This window comes from Myotis brandtii, unplaced genomic scaffold, assembly GCF_000412655.1.
Source record: "Myotis brandtii unplaced genomic scaffold, ASM41265v1 scaffold797, whole genome shotgun sequence".
NCBI lineage: Eukaryota > Metazoa > Chordata > Mammalia > Chiroptera > Vespertilionidae > Myotis > Myotis brandtii.
Window position 1 is genome coordinate 870,245 of NW_005371210.1, and position 645 is coordinate 870,889.

Genomic DNA, 645 nt, shown 5'->3' on the forward strand with positions numbered 1-645 from the left:
TGGCGAGTTCCTCTTCACGGGACACATGCACTTTGGGGAGGCCCGGCTCGGCTGCGCCCCACGCCTAGAGGACTTCCAGCGGATGTACCAGGACGCAGAGGCGAGGGGGCTGAACCCCTGCGAGATGGCTGTGGAGTGACAGCGGGGTGGCTGTGGGGTGACCGAATTATTGGGGTGGACGCCTGGCGATCACGTGTGAAGTCTGATGCACGAGGTTCCGGCCAAGGAGACCCCAACCGATTGGTTGGAAATGCTGTAAAATGCAAACTAAGTTATTATATTTTTTTTAAAAAAAGAAATGCCCATAGGAAACACTCGCGTGCCTGTGTGCGCCATTGCAAGTGGTTTTTCAAAGACACCTGACTTCATTGCATTTGGCTGGTGTTTGGGGGGCCATGGCCCAGGCGAACCCCAGCACCAGGCTTTGTGCAAAGCTTGCCTATGTTCACAGTGTGTCTTACCACGGAGATCTGTGGAGCCAAATACTTGTCATTGTTTTCATTTGGTTTTTGCTTTTTAAAGAACATGGTTTGCCAGCCCAGCTCATTTGGGGCTGCAGCGGCCTCCCTCCAGGGATTCAGTGCCCCCACCTCATGGGCGATGGCACAGCAGTGGCCAGGCTGGTGCCCGGGTGCTGAGCTGGGC

General features: G+C 55.3%; 1 protein-coding gene across 1 annotated transcript in view; it reads left to right on the forward strand.

Moving 5' to 3' along the window:
* METRNL (meteorin, glial cell differentiation regulator-like) overlaps nucleotides 1–314 on the forward strand; it is a 14,706-nt gene extending 14,392 nt beyond the window's left edge. Inside the window, exon 5 of the mRNA XM_005883689.2 lies at nucleotides 8–314. Within this exon, the coding sequence (XP_005883751.1) occupies nucleotides 8–139 (132 nt within the window). The 3' untranslated portion in view covers nucleotides 140–314. The remainder of the gene's footprint in view (nucleotides 1–7) is intronic.
* The last annotated feature ends 331 nt before the right edge of the window (nucleotides 315–645 follow it).